Genomic DNA, 20,130 nt, shown 5'->3' with positions numbered 1-20,130 from the left:
ATGGTAATTACCTGCCCATGGAAGATTTTTGGTGTGTTGAATACATTTAAAAACATTACCTCATGGTCTAGGCATCCAACATCGACCTGCAGCACATGCTGTACAGGTTGTGTGCACACATGTAGACAGCTCCCTTCCAATGAGTGTTCTTCGCTTGATGTACTTTTCTCTTGGTGGCAGGGTAATTAAAGTAATACTGCTGCATTGATTCCACTGCAGCAGTGCTGTCTTTCTTTCATGTTGTGTCCAAGGTAACACAATCTTCTGTGGGCGAAGGCAACTTTCAAAAATGCAGTAGACCTCATTCTCAAGTTCACAGTTCTTACAATTCGTCTGTTTATAAAATAATGTTAACGAACATTGAGAATGCTCTATTCCATTTGTGCAAATCAGATCTTTGCCTGACCTGTTTGTATGCATCTTTTTCTCATAGTTTTATTTATATATAGCTTGTTCAGTGGTAATGCAACATGGCACCAAGCTGCATCGACCATGTTCTTTCCTCAAACTAAAGTTCTTGCAGCTCCCACCGGGCTTGTCCTCCTTGCAAAATGTACATGCATGACACACAGAATTATGTGATACTCATCAGTGAGGTGGTTCATTCTTGTCTTCATGCTCAGATGCATGTTCCTAGACTGTCTCTTCTACCATTGCAGGTCGACCCTCTTAGCCCAGAGGCCTCTTGACAATTCTCGGTCAGGCTTCCAAGCCTGGCCTTTTATGAGTGTCCACACATGGGGCGAAAGCCCCAATGGGCGCTGGAAGCTCGAAGTGCACAACGATGGACGCTACTTTGGTAAGCAGTCAGAAAGATGGCCATCTCTAGTTTGATTGAAGTAAATGGTGAAAAAGATGCATCAGCACTGCAGCCAGCCACAGTTGTGGAGTGGTTGACACAGCTGATTCCCACAGTTTGTGGGACTGCATGACTTCTTTCTAAATTTTTTCCCCTGCCTGTAGGAAAAGCTACCTTAAAGGAGTGGTCCTTGATCTTGTATGGCACGACCGAGGACCCCGACGTGTGGTCAGCAGGGGCTGGTGCGCGCCCTCCACCGCAGTACGGCAGTGGCCCCAGTGGGGGAGAAAAGGAGGAGAATGAAAAGGAGGCACCGCCCACACCCGCTGCTCCTCAGACGACTCGAAAGACCACGACCAAGGCACCGACGACCCTTCGGCCGTCACCACCGCTGGTGCCGATTGCGCCGACAGCCAAGGCATTCCCCGTGTACCGGCCCATGAAGCCTCCGCCCTCGCTAGGACGGCCACCCAGCGACCATGAGTCACTCGACAACTTCATTCATTCCGACTCGCGCCGACCAGGTGAGCCCATCACGTTTGTCCGGCAGATAGTGCATGTCCTTCAGAACGCCTTCGCACCATTCCGGCCCCAGCCCACCTACTACATTCAGATTGCCTGAGGCATCTTGAACAGCGAGGCAAGGATAGAGTGCTGCCTCTGTGTTCCTTTGTTTTACTTGTTTTTTTGTTTTTGTTTTATGCAGCTGCTGCCTTTATGTTGCTTTTGTCTGCTGTCATTTGGTTGTGTCTGAAGGTAATGTGATGTGCTGGGACATGCGGTCATGTGTTAAAACAGGTAGCAAGAAAGGAGGACAATGGACGTAAGCCAAGATTACGACGTGCGATATCCATTTGTTACAATATGTCAAGTTAAACATAAATACCCACAACAGTGGTAAGGTACCTTGAAGTCCTTCTAAAACAGCTGCCTGATTCAGGATAGTACTACTTACTACAGCCTCAATCATTTATTTTCTTTCTTTCCCCCTTTTGGTATTTGCATACCTGAGATGCTAATTCAAAGACAAAGTAGTTGTCAGCAAGGCTTTTAAAAAAATGCAGCTTTCACACATGTTGAAAACCCAAGTGCTGCAACTGGCTAGTATTTAGCATAGTGCAGACCTCTGTTGACACCTCTTCATTATCAGCTTCTGGCTATGCCTGCTGGAAGAATTAACAGCATGTGCACTTGGGCTCGCATTCTGATGTCAATTCACTCAAGTAACGCCCTTGCCACATGTGCCGACTTGACAGAGAAGCACAAGTAATTGGACCAGTTTTAACATAAATTCACAAGTGCATTGAGTATGCTCACGTACACTGGAGATCAAAAGTTTTTTGAGAGTTGTGTGAATAGCCATAGCATTGCGGTTATAACAGAAAATGCCTAGCAATTGCATCAAGTTATCAGTTTAGAAGAAAGAAAGGCTTCAGCATTAATCTCGTCACCATGTTTCCTTCATGTGGCAGCTGCTTATCCATCCAGTCATCTTACTGGAATGCATATAGCAAATGACTGCTGCTTACAAATAAAAACTTGAGTCTCTGCTATGGCTACAGCTTTCCTGTGTGCAACTCCGATGACTTCATATCGTGGCACCGCATTCAGTTGCAGGAAGATTGCTGGTGAGCTCAATGTGTATTGCTCTCTCTCGGTTGTCACATAATGCACAGCCGATACTTTGTTGTGGAGAACGTCAGCGCATAGCCGTCACCGATGACCAGAATTGTCATTTTAGCTGATTTTCTGTTAGATAAATTTTACCCTTTGCAATGTGAGATTCTAGCAGGAGCCAGATTTCAAATGAAGTTTTTCTTAGTTGACTGTGGAATCAAGAAAGTATTTAACGCATATAGCAGATACTGAGTGTTTGAGTGGAGTCCTAGATGAATTGGCAACACTAGCTTGCACTGTTTATCTTTGGCAATACAGATGCTAGAATGAAATTTCTGTTCATACAGCTGTTCCAGCCCATTTTGTCTTGCAAGAAAGTTTTTTTATACATATTTATAAACAATTTTTCATCTACGTATACAAGTGCTGCTGTAAGAAAACTATGTGCCGTATAGGTGTCCCTTTCTAATATAGTATTTGCTACATTCCTATAATAATAAGTGTGGTACTCAAAGGCACCCAATTACTATATTTGATTTATACTTCATTGAAGAAAATCTTAGCAGCTGTCTAGCAGATTGAGAACATATTTTGAGGATTCTACCAGATTTTGGGTCGTCTTATTGGCATTTCTGAGAGATGGCACTGGTGGCCATAATTTAACTTCTAGGCATTGTAGAGCCAGCCTCAATGCTTTTCTCTAACAAATAATTGAGTACTGCTATGGGAGCTTCCTTGTAGGAATTGACACCGGAATATGATACCACTCACGTGTATGCAACCCTGACATGCTCGAGATATTTTACTAAAAACAGCCTTGGCTAGGTGCTCACGTTTTCATTTTAATTAGGTCATCTGTGGTCCAAAACAAGTACCCTTGTTGACTTAAAAACAGTGCACACAAATGATTTCTCTGCAGTATTAGTATATGTACAAACATCTACAGCATATATTTTGGTGTTGGCTGTGGTTTTTTGCCAGGACAACATTTCACAAGTTAGAGCTTATTTGCTTTTGTGTTAAAGTTGTCACAATTTTTTTTTTTTTTGTTATTGTTCAGCACTGCAGCTATATTTTGTATAGGTAAAGACCCTGCATGACACTGTGATTGCTGAAAATTTTTGCTCCTAATGTGACCAGGACCAGCCACACAAGCTAACTGTTATAGCACGAATTTAGTGGTAGCATCATCATTGTTGTTCAGAGATGTCATGTTCCAGCACCTTGTGTGTACCTTGTTTTTATTAGACCAGCATGTTAGAATCTCTAGGTTTTCTTTGGTGTGTGCCATTTTCTTTGGGTTTCTTGTGCATTTGTGGAATGTTGTGGTTTTTATGGAGTCTGTGTTTGTCAAGCCTGTTATTGCTTTGTTTAGTTAGTTCAGCATTTTCTTTTTTCTTTTACATCCTGACTTGCTTGTTCTTTTCCTTGAATCTGTACAAATGCATGCCGTCATATACCATGCATGTATACCGATTGCACTGATTCCTTGTTTGATTTTACTTTGTTCTTACGTGCCCGTAGGTTTATTGGTTTTCACAGGACTTTAGCTATGTTCTGATATCCCCTCTGTGCTGTGGTCATTTATTTGTCTGCGTAGGCAAAAAGCGAACTCATCGAACGTAAGCATTTGACTGGTGTGCACGTTGTCGCGTGTCTGGGTCACTGCGGCGTTGCTCAAGGTGCATGCAAGAAATGCTTTCTACGTACTCATGCTTTTTGTGATGCTTTTCCTTTCCCCAATGTTGTGGCTTCATTACTAACACTGCTGCACCTACTGTACATCGAGAAGTATACTGCTTGAACTTGTGTGTTGCATAGCACAGCGTTATTGTTGTTGAGCTGAGAAACATTTTTTACGGCTTGTTGACGCTCCAGGACCACTGATACTGCTAGTTGATAGTCAAATTGCATTAATTCAAATTCTTGGACACTAAAGCTATTTCTTTGATTTATTAGAAGTTTGAGTTATTTAATGTCTAATAATGCAAGATCCAGAACAGATTTATGGCTTATTGCACAAGCATATATATGCACCTATTTAGCAGATATACATCACAAAAGATACATTGTTGCCAGGTCTTTTTTACTGTGAAGAAGTTAATACTAATGGCATTTCATAGTAGCACCCATTAGCATTAATGTTACCCTGAATACCAAAACTAAAATGTCGTTTGACTTGTTTGAATATGGCGACTTCAAAATGCACTGAAAACATAATGGGCCAACCAAAATTTTCTGATTTGATTTTGACAGAATTTTGAATTATCCAAGTTTGAATTATTGAATGGGACATTTGTTCTTATGGGAAGATTTTCCTTAGAGAGTCTGCCGAAGAGCTAGTGTGAAACGGCTAATATCTTGCAGGATTATCTTATGTTGCCCTAATTCCTTTTGTTGCATTGATAGTACTTATTCTTTATCATCATTTTATCACTCCATGTATTTTTGCTGTGAACAAGGGTTTAGCTTCACTTGACTCAGTTAACTTAGCACAGTTGAGTTTATGGTGTGCACTTTGTTGATAGTGCAAAATCCACATGATGTTTTTCATCGTTCAACTGCAGACCAATTCACTCTCCAAGTTTCTTGTAGATTATGATGTGTTCACTTTATAGTAGTTGTTTTAGAACTGTTAACACATTTCTCAACATTATTGCTAATGTATTGACTAGCTGGGTTCTTGTGATCTAATCATGAGAACAAAACATCATTTTTGAAAAAACACATAGACCTGTTATCAGTGTTAAAGTTTACAAGCCAAAGTATCCATAAGAAAGGTGAATTTTTACAGTCCAGGGATGCAGCCCAATATTCAGAGTTGAGGTTGGCACTAGTGAAATGTAACCAATGCTCTGCTCGATACGTTTACATCCTGTGTGCACAGACTGAGTGGAAATTCAGCTTTTTTCATAGAACCACATGTTTGGCACCGACTATGTTTTTACTGATATGCAATTGAGAAAAACGTAAAATTTAAGGAAAAGATGGTGCTCTTATAGAGCGAGAAATCTCAAGTTGAATCGTCAAATCCTGTGGCTCTTTAACTGCAATGCAATGGTTGCAAGTATGGTGATATGTATAGATATATTGGTCTTGTGTCTAGTGACTTAACTGTCAGGTAAGGGCAAGAAAATATTATATTGCAGTGTTTAAATATTGCACATTGCTGGTGACATTGTAACCTGCTATAGTCTAATGCTGGGGATTATGCCTTGACGAAAGCAAGCCTCACTTGTGTAGTCTACTATCAGAAACTTTAATGTTGTCTCTAAAAGCTGGATTACTTTGTTCAACAACCTTGGCTCAATATTACAAGGACACTTGAACAATGTTGGTAATTGAGGGCGTCACCCATGCTGCCAATAGAGCATACACATTCATGAGAACATTTTTTTTAAATTTTGCCACGTAATATGTGCTTTCACGTTATGAATTTTCAATTTTGTGCATTTTTAATTCGCTCCATTATAGTGCTTTGGATGGTATTAACAATGAGTATAATCAGTACAACAGGTATTGTCAGAAGGCAGCAGCGTGAGCAAAAACGAAGTCCAACTAAAGTGAGTTTTTTTTAATAATTATTTTTCTTTTGCTGTACGATCTGCCATAAACATAGATTGCTCAAGTGTTATATGTTAGGTTTGTACAATATGCAGGTATCAGCACTAAACTACACATCCAGGTATCCGCAGTTATGCAAACTGCCCATATGCTTACTGGTGTCCAGACACAGCTGGCATTTCCTGTCAGTTTTATTGGGCAGCTAGCGACTTGAAGCAAAAGATGGGTATAGCACTTGTAAACGTTTTGAATCACAAAGTGAGGCATCCATCTCGAGAACCACCTGCTCATGGCTAAGCTCAGGGCCCTCTGGTTGTCTGAATGATTTTTCCCGGCTTGTAAAATGCTGATTGCTTTGAATTTTGAGAAAAGAATTAAGTATGGTGACCATACAACATAATGTTTTGTGAGCAGCCATTGCACAGTCAACCACCAACGTTTCCAAGCTTTATTGAGAATCTTACTTGAGAAAGAAGCTTACTGTTAATGGTCAGAGAGGCCACATTTCACCAAGATGGCCAAGGGCTGTATTCTCAATCGATCACTTTGGGGTACGTAGCTTGCTGTGTGTGCCGATTGCCTGTGCCAGGTAGACAAATGTGGCCAAAAAAAGAAATGTGTGTTGAACTGAAGCACTGTGGAAATCGGCTTAAGCAAAGCTTTCATTGGTATTTGCGAAGAATGCTTTTCTTATTTAGACACCACTTGAAAGTATAGACTCTAGAGTGAGCATACATCGCTCCTTGCGAGCATTGTTTTCAATTTGTGTATTTGTCAATTGTATTGGAAGCATGTGAGACAGACATGTCACCTCCATGAGCGTCTCCATTACCTCAGCGCCACATGGCACCATGTTGCATCACTTATGTTATAGATAGGTACCGCTGAAAATGATCGGTAGAGATTATGGCCGCTGTTTCGGGTTCATGCGCTCAGTCCTGCTTGGCCATGCTTGGCCGCAGAAGGGCGCATGCTCAGGGGCCCATTGTCTTTCAGCGGAGAGTCTGCCGCCGGGACTGTCGGTGCACGGGACTCGGGAGAACCCGGCCCGTGGCACCGGCGTGTCTAGCAGCAAGCCCGTCGAAGGAAGTGGCGCAGCAGCGCACGGCTGCGGCGCTGGCGGGCCCTGCCTAGGTTTGTGGCCGTCCCTCTTGGTCCTGCTCGTGGCCTTATAACGGTGGCGGGCTCTGTCACGCACGCTGCTGCTGCTGCTGCCCCTGCTGATGATGCTCGCTCGTCTTACTCCTCCCTGAATTGCTGCCCCCCCTTCCAACCACTAACAACCATTCGGCAGACGAACTGTCGGCGGTGGGCTTCAACACCTGTGCGTGCGCGTGTGTTTTATGTGTTGCACGCGCGTCCCAATACTTCGAGCGTGCTGCATTGTGACCTCGAGTCATGCCCTGTTGGCAGAGGAAAAACATCTTGTGTGTGTGCGTGTCATGCCCCGTCCTCACAGTTCCTGGGCTGATGTGCCCATCCTACAGTCAGAATTCTCAGTCTGTAAATACCACCTAACTAATCCTATGAGGCCACAAACATCGTGGCTCTTTGGTCTTGCCCAGTTGAGAAACTCCCACTTGCGACAAACGAGGCGCTCAATATTTTGGGTCTTCCATGCATGCAACCGAAACAGCACCTGTAGCTGAAGCCCTACTCGGTTCAAAGCACCCAAAGCCATCTGGGATCAATTCCGGTTAGGAGGGTCCTGTTAAAGGGGGAGCATGAAAAGCTTCTCAACTGGAATGGCTGAGGAACGATGGCATGTGGGCTTGTAATTGGAGACACATACAGGCTCCAGTACGCTGAACAGTGTTGCAAGCAGCCCATAATGCCACCATTAATTTCGCTCACTCAACTGCTGTGAGCACATAATGCAGGAACAGCTGCACAAGGTGTGCAAGCTTAAATTGGAATAAATGTAATATAATAAGCACGGTCTGCCTATAAAGCAATTCTATGAAGGCCAACAGCACCTATGTGCCAGAAACAAATAGCAGTAGTAATCCGTTTTTGCAGAGTCTTTACATTTGGGTCGGGCTAGCTTGCACCTGCTGTCAGGTGCAAGTGGTTGCTGTTGTAAAAAAATCTGTTTGTCATGATAGTGGCCACTCAACTGTGTGTGTGCTTGTGATTTGTTGTCAAGTTTGTGCAGTCATTGTGGGCATGTTTGTGGAGGCAGGGGCTAGCTCTGATGACATTCTTCGCTAAGCATCTTAGAATTTATTCTTTGACACTACTTCGGCATTTGGCACTGTTAATTTCACGAATAGAGGTAGTATTGTCTTGAGCATCCATTACTGCATTAGTTCTTTTAAATGGCATTTTAAAATGGTGGGCGTTGTCAGACAAGCCCTACTAAACTAAAAATGTGTAGTCAGCTTGTTCAAACGTTGAAACACCAGCAGCAGTGGGATGAATGAAAACTTGGAGTGAATTGACTTGTCAAGTTGAATGACTTGAGTTGTCAGGTTCTCATTGAAGTCTTGCTTATATTTGCTTCATAAATACTATGGTAGTACACCATTTCCTCTATCTGCAATGTTGGGATCAAGCAGATATTTTTGGTAAAGTAGCAGTCGGAAATGCTTAGCAAGGAAGGTCACAGGTCTTGTTGCTGTGCTTCGCTTCAATGTGACTTCTGCCTTTATTGTAATATGTTTACTGATGGGCACACTTGCAACCAGTGTTACAACGAGCTCGTTCTTCCTTCCGTGGGACAAAGGGCTGTGTGCTGTTCAGTCCTTGTCCTGCGGCATTAGCTTCATACCTTGTGGCACCGTAGCATGTAGGCGCAGAATAGCGAGGGTTGTTCTTATTATGTCAAAGTCAGCCTTGTACAGCTTCTGTGTGCCAAGGTAGCAGCGCGTATTACCCACAACTGTGGTACTGCAGCGCGCTTGCGTGTTGGTGTGTGTTATGTGCCAAGGGAAGATTATTCTAGGCAACTGTGCTAGGCAATGGTTATGTCGATAAAACTTGCAAAATACAAGACAAGGTGGAGGGAAACTTAATGGCCACATGTCATGAGTTGAGGCAGGCATTCTTGCATCGAGCATGCATACAGGAACCTATGGCTTTCAAACTTTGTTGCGCACCTCATTTTTTCGTATTGCTTGTTGTGCCATACACTTAGATATCCTTTGTGTAAAAGAAGTGTGATCTTGCAAGTCACGTTAGCTTTTGCTTACATCTTGCAAGCAGCTAGGCATTTGCAATCTTATGCTATGCCAACAGGCATTTGCAGGCAAGGCCATTTTGTTAGCTTATTGTTCGGTTTTCGGGTAAACAGATTTCTCCCACTGTGCCCATCAACTTTGCATCTTATTAATGCAAGTATCTTATGTGGCGGGGAACACAAATAGCACAGCATTACAACATCAGCGTGTGCGTAATGCAGCATCAGCATTACAGTGAGTAACTGCCAGTAACACGCTTGCACAAGGCAGTCCTTGTGCAAAGCTCAGGTGTTCAGTGTGTATGATAAGCTCATTGCTACGAGCACATTCGCACAAGTTGTTCAACCTTGGACATTCTGATGATGTTGTCATCATTGTTTCTGTTACACGTTGGCTCGCACAGGTCATTGTATATTCCTGCTGTTTTCTCCAATCATTAAATGACAGCTGCAAGAGCACATGCTTGGAATGCCGTTAAATTATAAGCATTCCGCATGTGTGTATCGACTTGTGTATCTTCGTACATCTTAGGTTCATACTACGTTGGCCTTCTTTTAAACTCTGGGTTCGCTTCTCATGTGATGCACATACCTGGGGAGCACCAAAAATGCTTACTCTTACTTTTTAATGAGGAATAAGTTATGCTTTTTTAGGAACAATTGCTGCTGTTGTCATAACCATTGGAAGTACGATCCTTACTACAGACAACCATGCATATGGTGCAGCTAAGATGTGCATATGTCGTTTTCATGTCATTGGCTAGCATAAAAATCTAGCAAGAAACTCATATGTTTTGGAGTTCTTTGCATACTTTTCTACCCTCCTAGTGTGCCATTAGGTATCTACCTTTTGTGACCACAAATGGCATTCTACTTGCACACTTCATTTGTCACAGCAAGGTCACAGGCAACCATGCTTTCACAAAAATCCGGCAAAGAAATACAGTCGCTGTGCATTTCCTGAGAGGGAGCATAAATGAAATATTGAGCTCCAGAGAAAAGAATGGATTTTACATATAATCATAAGTGTAATGACAAAATGTGTGCATTTGTTGAAAACGTTTCTGGACACTTTCATTCATAATCTGCATCACCACTTTTAAGCAGTATAGATATCGTAAGTTTGCGTATTTTGTTTGTATATTGGGAAATTGTGGCACCCGGTAGAAGCTCAACGCACATGTTGTCATAGGGCGCTAAATCACTAGTAATTGATGATGCAGCAGGAATCTTGTCTCTTAGTGCACATGCATTTCTTTAGAGCTTTGGATAGCCAAGCTTACTTTCGTGTTCTGCTTAAAAGCTATGCATGCATCCTGCCGGTTTACCGAAGCTGTTGTATAATGGACACCTTATTGTGTCCTTGTAGCTTGGGCTAGGCAACGCTTACTTGTATATACTATGTTTATGTGTACTATGTCTTGCGTGTCTGACTACTGTACATAAGACAACCTCATATTCTCATCAGAAAGGACACTATGACACATGCTTTGAGAGGACCAGGTGGGAGAGATGTGTTGGTACTTGGTCAGAAATGGAGCTTTTGTGGGCCAGGTGTATCAGTCTCTCATTTAACTGGGGAAGCCAAACTATAATGTTAATTGCTACTTTTATGTCAGTTGTTTGCTCTAGCCATTTAAATAAAGATTACTCTAGGAGCATGTTGTTGAAATAGCTCTCTGCACCTACCACACAAATGTAGAAGCAACCAAGCGACAGTGGTGCTTACATGCATCTTAACACATTGATGCATTTAGACATGTAAACTTTGGTTATCTAGTTTCTATACAGATTTGGCTAGGAAATGCTAGGTTTCCAACTACAATGCACAGTTTTGTGTGCATGTTGTGTGAATGAAGGGTTTGAATTGATTAAAAATTATAGATCCTCAGGCATGCATCATGCCACTACTAGCATTGGATCAAGCACTGAATTTTATTGCTGCACATTTCAACAGTGAAGCGTTAAGACCTTTCACTATGCATAATGCTCTTTTAACTAGAAGCAGACTTTTTTTTAGATATTGATATTTTGAGTAGCTTGTTTCAGTAAGTTGCCTAATCAGTATGAATAAGAGAGCCTGTCAAGAACCTACCAACAGTGAAGCTGTTAAGGGGAGTTTTGTAATGGTTTTCCTGCAGCGGCAGGTGACGGTGTCATCAATATATACTGTAAATGCAGTGCAACGTGCGTTGATGCCCCGAATTAGGTTTGAAATGTAATGATCAGCGATTATAAAACAAAAGTTACCTTGTGTATATCTCATTAAAATAGACAACTACTACTTATATGCACAGTTTTGTTAACCAGTAATCTATAATTTTTGTTTATAATGTTGCGTTATACTGGCTCCACTTTGGAGGTCAGCCAGAAGTTTGTACAGCTGTGGTAGTACTAAAATCGGACGCATCGCCTGTGTAGGAATTGTCACTAAGAACAGCTAGCCATGACCGTGCTTGAACACAGCAGCTGCTGCTGCATTCGTTGCTGGCTGTTCTTAGTGTTGCTGCATTGGAGCGAGGCCGTGAATCAGCAAACAGGCCCCTAGTACTTCTGAAGGGTGCGAGAACTCTCTTATACAGCTTCGGCTGTGTTTGATGTATCGGTTGTCAGACTGGCATACATCTGTGAAGTTTTTTTTTTTTTTTTTTTTTTTTTTTGTCATAGTGGAAGTATGCTAGCATCCACATATACCGGAATACTGAAAGGCGTATTTGGAAACAGTAGCACTGCTGTTGATATCCCATTACGTTCGTCAACCATAGAGCTTCCAATGGTTTTCCTAGGCAGAACTCTTTAAAGAAAAATACAAAGATATCTGCATATATTTATTGTGAGGCTGCTCACACATTAATGTTGGCAGAAAAGTGGGATACAGTAGATAATTTTAATAACAGTTCTGTGCACTTCAGCTCCACACAGTGTCACAAGATGTCCATGCAACCACTGTTGCATGTAACTGCTTATTCAGTATTCTTGTATACTTCTGTGCTACTATATATATATATATATATATATATATATATATATATATATATATATATATATCTGCCATCTAAAATTCTTTAATCAAGCTTACAACAGTAGCTTCAAACTGTTGTAGCATTAGTTAGCTTGCTACACTGCCTTGTGTAAACAGTACAGGGTATTTCCTGCAGCACTAATTAGCACTGCCAGTTAGACTGAAAAATGTGCCAGTGAATTGAACACCACAATAACATAAGTGCTCTGACAAGCTAGAGGAGCATTTTGCCTAGCTGATGCATCCGTATTTAACCAACTGTGAGGCAGCACTGTCGCTTGTTGCCAGTAATCCTCGGTGTAAGACCTCACAAGAAAGAACTTGGTACAAGCGGGGATTGATGTAAAGAGCCCATGTGTTGTTTTGCATTTTTTAGTCATTTAAGGGACGGCGTACATATTTCTGTGCAAGTTGTGACACTAGCAGGCATCAAAGAAAACCTAGACTGTTGAATATGTATGTATGTATGCCTGTCGTGTTCTTGTATAGCTTGCTTTTTTTGGGGCTGCTGAATGCTGGGTGGAACCAATTCTGAAAGTTTTATAGGGAGCCCCTTTGACTGTTGTTTGTTTGATTTTGCGCCACTTTATTGTGTATGTCTTGCACTTTAGAGTATTTTTGCTAATAACGTTCTAGTAATGACTGCACAGAGATCTGGTGTTTTGCTGGTAAGCACCAAATCGCTCGCACTTTCAGTGACCAAATGTGCTGGTTTGCCGGGCTTTTCCCGGTGAGATGCACTGGTGGCATAGAGAAACTGCATTTAAGAAAAAAATAATTAACAAAAAAAAATGAAGCGGGAGAAACCTTGGTCAGATTCAGATATTAATGTTGTACATTTGTTCCTTTATAGATACCTGCACATTTCACACACACAACACAAGAAAAGATGTCTGTACGTACAAAATAGAACCTCTCGAAGCTGTAATGTCTAGTGGTCTCAATATGTAAGAAGGTGTGATTAAAAATAAAAAATAAAAATAAAATAAAAACAGCAGGTGGTTTGGTCAGCAAACTTGTGTGTAGGCATACTTCGATGCTGCAAGCAAATGAGTCAGATGTTCGGTGGCGTGTAATCAATGGAATAGTGATGTGTGTGTGTGTGTATGTGACGTAGGTGTATCATTGGGCGTATTCATCTGACACAGGCAGCACAAAAAGAACTGCGATGCTACTGGTGATTCTGTGCAACACCCAAGTTGCAATCTGAGATGTCTCAAGTTAAGTTTCACCAAGACTGCTGTAATGGAACATTTTAATTTGCAGTGCTAGTTGACCCCATATTTTTGACTTGGAACATATTGGCTGTAGAATTATAGCCCCTTAAGAAAAATGGGGTGTATGGGGGCTTAATAAACTAATTTTACGAATCTTGCCAACCATCGTCTACTGTGATTTGTGTCATACTATTTCTCGTTTTTTTTCTCTGCTATTTCTTTCATCTGCATATGCAGATCACTTTGGTCAGCCAAGCACGTTGTCATTCCTCATCTTCACTGTCCTAAATTTCTCAGAGGGAGTGCTCGTGCATTGATACACAAGCGGGTACAAGTGATGGATGATTCAGTTTCTCTCACTCTTTTACTGGATTTGAAAAGTTTCCTGAATAGCACATTACTACCTGCTCGTGGAATAAGCTAACACTGCACTCAGCTCATTTCGGAATGTTGAAGCTTCACTTTTGCTCACGTGATCTGTTCTCTCAATCATATTTAACCACCTAAACTATTCTTTGAACTGTCTATTTACACCTGTCTATGCTATCTAAAGGAGTACAGACGTCGGCAATTCTGATTAACAAACAAAAATAAAAGTGCTATCTACCTTCTCAAGCTCAAAGCAGAGAAAAAATAAGCAACTAGGAGATCGTACATAGCATGGAAACCGCTAGCAACGAAAGCAATCAAAACCCATTTATAACCATATTGAAGCGCCAAGAAAAAGCCGATAATTGTTATAACCAGGTTGCATGAAAAAAGCAGACAGGACAAAGATTCAATCATTTCATTTAGACAGAAAGAGAAGCACAGTTGAACCCACTTGTCGCATTGCTGCTTTTAATACTCGAATGTAACAATGAGCAGCTGGCCCACCCAGAACATTTGTCTGTGTTCTATGGTAAAATAAATAACTTACTAAAATGTTCCCATGTTGCATTATTGGCTATAACAATTAAATCTGGCTACTGGCTGTGGCACAAAGGCTAGTGTAACAAAGGGGCTCACTTTTTTTATTTTTATTTTAAGATGTTGCGTTCTTTTCCTTTCGGAGCACATGCACCTCATAGCTAGATTTAATTACTGTAACTGATAACGCAACATGGGAGCATTGTAGCAAGCGGTTTATTTTACCGTAGGACACATGCAAAAGTTGACAGCGTATCGACTGCTCATTGTTATATCCGACACATTGTTCGAACCAGTATCGTTATTAGTGGGTTCGACTGTACACTGTAGCCAGAGTTTGCATCAGTCATCAGGGATCAAATTTGTAAATCTTTGCATTTGGTGGTCAATCGGTAGCTATTTTTGTGTGCAAACAGCTTCTTGAATCCAGTTCCAGGTTGGTTAGTGTTAACTGCATTTTCCACACTTCTCTTTTCAGTCGGCGAGATATGTTCAGTTAAAAAGATAGAAGCGAATGGCAAATAACACTTAACTGCCAAGCTGTAATTGAGCCTAATGCCTTAGCTACGCAGCTATCGTATTTTGCACGGCTATTACGAGACCATGAATATAATGCTAGGGGTAACTTTTTACAACTGCTACAATTTTTAATATACACATTACATTTAAATGTGGGCTAATAATGTGCAATGCAATTGTAACTGGGGACTTAGCATGGGCCACTTAGTGTAGCATGGGCCACTTAGTGTAGCATGGGCCACTTAGCATAGCATGGACCACTTAGCATAGCATGGGCCAGTTATTGAAGCGTGATAGGCGATCTCCACCATGATTCATGCTCCCCTGGGGCCTTGTGTCAATTGTTCCTTTACTGCACTCACCTTGGTAAAGTATCACTCATGACTTTGTGCCTTCAGGTGGAGTATGTGCATGCTGTGGTACAGCTGCACTTGAGCTGATGAGGTCTTGCAGATACTCATTGCTGTTGGGGGTCAGGTAAATAGAACTGAAGTTGGATCCCCCACTATGTGTAGTTGAACTTCGTTCTCCCATCACCCTTATTCTCCCTTATTCTCCTTTGTTATGCTGAAGTGAGCTCCTGCTGTAAGCAGGCCGGCACCTGTTACCTTCAAGAGGCTGGCTTTACTGCAAGACCTAGTCACCGGCTGGCTCGGCTTATCACAAAATGAAGGGAGAAATTGGGGGAGTAGGAGATCTCTCATTATGTTTAGAGCATGGTTCCGGATTTATCCTCAGGTGCTTTCCAAGGACAGTAATGCAGCAACAAAAAAGACAGCTCTCCTTATATTCGTGCAGACACGGTCTTAGCTATGCATTCTAGCATTCATCATCCTTGAAGTGCACGACGTGTTCATTATTTCTGAGCGCAGCCTGCAGTTAGCATATCCTCTCATGCTCGTCCCCTTTTGCTTTTGGGTATCCAGCTGTTTCTCACGTTATGGTATTTACTAAAACTTCTGATTGGACTACTGCTAGAAAACGTCTGGTCGTCTGTTCTCTTTTGGCTAAGCACACTGGCACCACACTAATGTCCTTCTGTCTGAGAACGCTCAAGCGACCACTACTGCGCTCGGACATCTCAATGTAACCCACATATACCCAGGTAGGTGGTCCACTTCATGAAGTTCCAGTGCCACCCTGTTATGGATGTTTCTTTTTCTTTTTTGTTCTTTGTTTTTTTTTTCATCAGGTCTGAATGCTTGGTCATTTTCCTTGGTTTAATAACATCCCACTAACACCCGGGTTCCGCTGGCTGCCCGTGATGACAACACGCTTCTTGCCTAACTTTGTTGCACGAGCACTGGAATGCATTGCAATCTTGGACAATCTTTCTTTACTATGTTGTGTGGAATATAGATGGTGAATTCGAGATTCCTTTTTGCTATCTTGGCATTGTACTTTTGACACACAAACACTTTGTTGTATGCAAGGCTAGTTTGGCTGCCTTTGGTGTGTGCTAAGCTTTTGCAGTGCAGACACCATGTAATCAATAGGTGGGCCACTGCCTTCAAATGACCAACCCACTTTGGGCTAATTAGTCTTTTGCTGCATTTCAACTGCTGTGACAAGCAGTTATGTGCTGAGGGTACACCTATATGGGGAAAAAAATATTGTTGGTCATGTTCACTTGCTGCTTTTTAGCAATTGCAATGATGATCATAACTCAGGTGCAGTGTTCCTGGTTTTCTGATTAAAATGTGGCGTGTCAATGATAGATACCACGATTATGGGTGCTTTGGGGGTTGTGATCCACTGTCGTTTATGAGAGACAAGGAAATTTGCCATATGACTGCACATGTTCAGATACCTTAAATTATTGCTACTATGATGCCACGGACATTGGTGTAAGCGACAACACTGGTGTTAAATGTGGCTAACTTGAAATGTTAGTTTCATTTTTGTTGTTTTTCTTCTTTTATTTTTTGTATTATTCTTTTGGTAGTTAGCATCACTTTTTTGCTCTGCTAATGATAATATACCCTTTGCATTGCTTTCTTGCCAACTTATTCTTGTATGTTTGTTGCACAGATACCTCAATATTGTGAGTATTGTGACATGTGTTGCTTGCACAGCACTCTTTCCTGTTGCTAGCTATGAATGTTTTGCATGCAGCGCAGTGACCGTTCTGTCTGTTGCAACCATTTACATCTCTACATTAACCCGGTAGGAGCGTGCTCTGTGTGATATGCTTTGGGTACCTAACAAAAAGTTGGCTGCAGTGTGCAAAAAGCGACTTCCTTTGGGTATACTTTGTGGTATGCTTACATGTTGGGTATGCAGTACTAAGTGGTCCTTCTAATACACAATAATTATTCCCGAGTGTGTAGTGCTTTTAGAAACCAATGCACCTCGAACTTTTTTCTTGAATAAGCATCGTAGATTTCCGGATCTCCTTTTTTCTTTGATTTTTTAACCGTGTCAGTCTTACTGTAATGGTTCCATGAACTGCATTTTATCTCTGTTCAAGAACACAGCCTAAATAAGGGTTTGCTTTAGTTTCAATTTGAAGTAGTGGAAACCAGGACATACTATAGATTGGCAGTAAAACTCAAGTTCTTGCAAATTTGAACCTATTGCTACAATGTAACTATGCATTATAAAAGCTTCACACAGACTGTTTTTTTAAACCATTTGCACTCCTCGTACTCTTTCACATAGTTTGTACAAGTACTAAGCTTCAAGGACGCAATAATGCAGTCAATGTGTGCAAATGTAATTGCATTTTAGGCTAGATTTTTTAAATGATCATTTGAAAAGCAGCAGTGCATGAAAAAAATTTTGCCATGCAGGCTTTATTTGCACAATCTCTCAATGTGTCACACTAAAGCGTGTATAACAGGGTAGATTTTCCTTTGTCGGGCATGATTAAAGGTGCCCAAAAAGTGCACAGCATTTCTTGAATGCTTGTGATCAGCAGCTTGGCACAATCAGAAAGTTGGGTCTTCAAGATTACTTTTTACATGCCGAGACAGACCTTTCTTTCCAATGCATGTTGCCTTTACTTCTATCAGCTCTTTGGATTTAAAGGAGCGGCTATTTCTAACATTGAGTTCTTGTGGCACACCTGTGCCTTGCAGAGTGCCCGTATCCCCAGTTTGCCACGTGGTCCGGCTGCGTCGACAAGTGCCCGGACGGCACCTATTCACCGCAGTCATCTTCATCTTCACTGCCACTAGCTGGTTCCCCTGAGAGAACCGCTGCACTCACGTGCGAGCGCTGCCACTATTCGTGCCGTGTTTGCCGAGGCCCTAGTGATGACCAATGTATGCGCTGCTTCGGCGATGCTGACTTGGTGGATGGTGGTTACTGCCAGTCCAAGGTCCTTCTGGCCAGGCTCAACACTGCGGCTGTCTGGTACAAGGCAATGACCGTGGCCCTCATGACACTCTGCGTGGTCATCGTGTCCGTGGTGGGCCTTGTGCTGGTGATGCAGACCAACTGCTTGGCCGCTTGCTGCGGTGGCCGAACAAGCAGCCGAGACGCCCCTGGCGGCCGCAGTGCACGTTACTCTGGTTTGCCAGTGCACACGAGCACCTTTCCCGAGGATGGCGTAATACAGGCACCAATGACACCGTACCACTCCAAAGACAGCAGCACACCGAAGAAGCCCAATGTCAAGCCTTACAGAGACGACGACATTTAAGACATATTCCTTTGACACAAGAAGCTGGCTGCTAAGTCTTGTTCAGCATGCTACGAAGAACGCAGTTTGAAAAGCTGGGAGTTTTCATCTACTACTTGTATTGTGTATGAGCAGCCAAAAGCCATTTACCAGTTGAGGTACCACCTGGTAGTGGTATTCTACAATGGTAGTCTGCTGCTTGAAAGGCCATTGAATTAAGACTCCTTTATATCATACTGCCTAGCATTGTGTGCCAGGTCTGCGGGGTAGCCGACCCTTCCGGGACTTGCTTCAAAGTGGCTGATGGCATGATGCTCCACAATCATCCTTTACCGTTGACCGAAGTGCTTTCGTGCGATGTGGACTTGTCACTGACTGAGAGCTGTGCCAGCCTTTGGCTACAAGAGACTTTCAAGAACTGCCATGCTGGCACATGATGGATGAACAAGCAGTGAAAAACTTTAGGCAGACATTCGTCTGTTGTGAGAAAGACTCTGCGACACCAAGTGTGTAAATGTGGCCTACAAGCATGGCACTGTGATCTCCTGCTCATGCTGCATCTGCTGTTGTTTGATGCATTACTGTGGATAGTGCAGTATAGCTATTAAGCCAAGTGTGGGGAATGGGAAGCAGGCACGGAACAGCTCATGCTGCATGTTGCTCCGTTAGTCTGGGTGATGCCACGTGATCACTCATCTCATGGAATGGCTTCCAAGACGTTACAGCTCTTGGCAGATGTTTTGCATTGTGAAACATCAATTTCGTCATGCAAACTAAATTAGCCTGCTGCCCTTAACTTATATGTCGAAGCACGTTGTTACGTGCCTGTGCAGTTCGGTCAGGAGTCGATAAGTGCATTTTAGGAACAAATGCATGTGCGCTTGTTTGGCTCTGGTGAGCAGTGAACACGGTGTTTTGTTCCACTGGTTGGTTTACATAGGTTGAAAAATTGTTTGAAGCATTTACAATTGTACTTCAAGGACCAACCTTTTTCTCTTTACATGAACAACACTAAAGTGAACCAATGTTTTATCTTCTTTTAGGTTTACTCTAAAAACTTGTTTAGCATGCATTTTATGCAGTCTTTCTATATACTTCTGTTTTCTGTTATACCTACACCTTTGTTTACACTTGCTTTCTAGTCTGTTTAGCTGCAGGATTCACTAGAACTTTTAGTAACAGTCTCCCTAAAATATCGATCAATCATTTGAAACATGTTGCACACATTGTTGAAAATACACATTGCAAATACTGATCCACTGTGCGCTTTGCAAGTTATACAACAGAGCTGTTTTCTGTAAGAAAAACATTTCTGATCAAATGATCTGTGTCTGTCTTGTCTTTGCAATGCCTGAAAAATGAAACGTCCGCAAAGGCTAAGCCACTGTCACTGGCCCTTGTCATGACAGGCGACAGGTGCCATTGTTTCATTTTTCTAGCAATTTTTAGACTTAGCCATTTGTGGAGCAAAAAAAAAAAAAAAAAAATGTGCTGCTATATATAAGTGCTGTGTGTTTTGTCATTACACAAAATGCCAGCCTCCTCCTAATGCTTACTCAGCCTGTACTATGTACTCATGTTATTGTGCACTGTTTGAAAACATCACCATGGCAAGCAGTTGAACAAGAGTAGCTTGCAACAGTTATACCTTATTTTGTCAAAGAAAAGAAGACAGTGAAA

At 42.1% G+C, this 20,130-nt stretch overlaps 1 protein-coding gene across 1 annotated transcript in view; it reads left to right on the top strand.

Moving 5' to 3' along the window:
* Positions 1-19,771, top strand: part of LOC119442370 (furin-like protease 1, isoforms 1/1-X/2) — a 184,004-nt gene extending 164,233 nt beyond the window's left edge. Inside the window, 4 exon segments of the mRNA XM_037707224.2 lie at positions 660-799; positions 964-1,323; positions 6,977-7,114; positions 17,906-19,771. Coding sequence (XP_037563152.1) covers positions 660-799; positions 964-1,323; positions 6,977-7,114; positions 17,906-18,471 — 1,204 coding nt within the window. The 3' untranslated portion in view covers positions 18,472-19,771.
* Positions 19,772-20,130: the final 359 nt, after the last annotated feature.

Source organism: Dermacentor silvarum, chromosome 2 (genome assembly GCF_013339745.2).
Source record: "Dermacentor silvarum isolate Dsil-2018 chromosome 2, BIME_Dsil_1.4, whole genome shotgun sequence".
In the NCBI taxonomy this organism is placed as follows: Eukaryota; Metazoa; Arthropoda; class Arachnida; order Ixodida; family Ixodidae; genus Dermacentor; species Dermacentor silvarum.
This window is presented reverse-complemented; position numbering and strand designations above follow the sequence as displayed.